This window comes from Amphimedon queenslandica, unplaced genomic scaffold (genome assembly GCF_000090795.2).
Source record: "Amphimedon queenslandica unplaced genomic scaffold, v1.1 AMPQUscaffold_5903_Cont22135, whole genome shotgun sequence".
Classification (NCBI taxonomy): domain Eukaryota; kingdom Metazoa; phylum Porifera; class Demospongiae; order Haplosclerida; family Niphatidae; genus Amphimedon; species Amphimedon queenslandica.
Genome location: NW_003553802.1, coordinates 1 through 1,766, shown reverse-complemented (window position 1 = coordinate 1,766; position 1,766 = coordinate 1). Strand labels below are relative to the sequence as shown.

General features: G+C 34.5%; 1 protein-coding gene across 1 annotated transcript; it reads left to right on the top strand.

Annotated features, from left to right (window-relative positions):
- Positions 1–7: 7 nt before the first annotated feature.
- Positions 8–1,691, top strand: LOC100638152 (cytosolic Fe-S cluster assembly factor NUBP2 homolog; the record flags this gene model as incomplete). Its single annotated transcript, XM_003391805.3, has 6 exons — positions 8–52; positions 106–194; positions 698–807; positions 968–1,039; positions 1,199–1,281; positions 1,542–1,691. Coding segments are annotated over exons 2-6 (459 nt in total), but the record flags the coding sequence as incomplete, so codon positions are not given.
- Positions 1,692–1,766: the final 75 nt, after the last annotated feature.

Below are 1,766 nucleotides of genomic sequence, written 5' to 3'. Positions count from 1 at the left end.
GAGTACAGTAACACGTCAAATAGCACTGGGACTGGTTGAAGAAGGAAAGAAAGTGAGAGATCTTTTTTATATTAGATATTTACTTGTTTGTTTGTGTGTTGTTAGGTTGGTATATTGGATATTGATTTATGTGGTCCTAGTATACCTCACATGTTTTCATTAACTGGTAGAGATGTACATCAAGGGACTGATGGGTAAGCCCCTATCATTAATTATTAATTATTAGTACTATCAGTCTATGGTCTGTGGCCATAAATCGAAAAATTGAAGTCAGAATCAGCTCAAACTTTCTACACAGCATAAGGACATCAATATGTGTCAGAAAATGTAATAAAAATTTGGGGTGATTTTGGAGCCATGTTTTGGAAAAAAACCATGGGCTATAGCCTTGGATATTTTTTAGATTTTTGGAGTTTTCTTAAAATGGCCGTAACTTGAAAAATTGAAGTCGGAATCAGCTCAAACTTGCTACACAGCATAAGGACATCAATATGTGTTAGAACTGAAATGTAATAAAAATTTGAGGTGATTTTAGAGCCATTTTTTGGAAGAAACCATGGGCCTTGTGTATTTTTCAGAATTGCCATTACTTAGTTGAAAAATTTTCATATACATGTACATGTAGCATAAGGACATCAACAATTATTTTATTTATTTATTTATTTATTTATTTATTTATTTATTTATTTATTATTAGTTGGATTCCAGTATATGTTGATGATACTCAAAGTCTTTGTGTGATGTCAATTGGTTTTTTATTAAATAATAAAGATGAAGCTGTTGTATGGAGAGGACCCAAGAAGAATGGTACTTGAACATATTCTCTCATTATACAAAACCTTACCCTCAATTGTTATCTCTCCCCCTCTCTCTCTCTCTCTCTCTCTCTCTCTCTCTCCCCCACCTCTCTCCCTCTCTCTCCCCCCCTCTCTCTCCCTCTCCCTCTCTCTCTCTCTTTCTCTCCTAGCTATGATTAAGCAGTTCTTGTCTGATGTAGTTTGGGGTCAGTTGGATTATCTTATTATTGATACTCCACCAGGTCAGTGTATCATACATTACCTCCAATATCTCATTCATTATATTATACATGTACATGTACATATACTGTATAACCTCTCTCCATACTCCTATCCCTCCTAATTCACATTAATGTCTTTACTTTTATCTCTCTCCCTCCACCCCCTCTCTCTTTCTTCAGGTACAAGTAATGAACATATTTCAGTTGTTGTGAATATCAAGTCAATATCACCAGATGGGGCAATACTAGTAACCACACCACAAGTATGTACATGTACCATATTTTCCTGATTAGAAGTAGATAATTAATATTAGCCTGTGTGAAGCACAGTCTTGTGACCTAGGCAACACAGGTTCAATCCTTCCTTTGGCAGATTTTTTACGCAATTTTTCCTGTTAATGAATAAACACCCAGGCTTCTAATCAGGCAAATATGGTACATGTATTATTATTATTATTATTATTATTATTGTTGTTGTTGTTGTTATTGTTATTATTATTGTTGTTGTTGTTGTTGTTTTTAGGGTGTATCATTATCAGATGTGAGGAGAGAGGTGTCATTTTGTAAAAAGATATTATTACCAGTTATTGGTATTATAGAGAACATGAGTGGGTTTGTGTGTCCACACTGTTCAGTGAGTATAAGGACACATACAATGTACATGTACACTCCATCACCTCCTCCTCCTCTCTCTTTATCTTTATATATGTACATGTACTTATGTCCTTCACTTTCAATAATGTCTCTC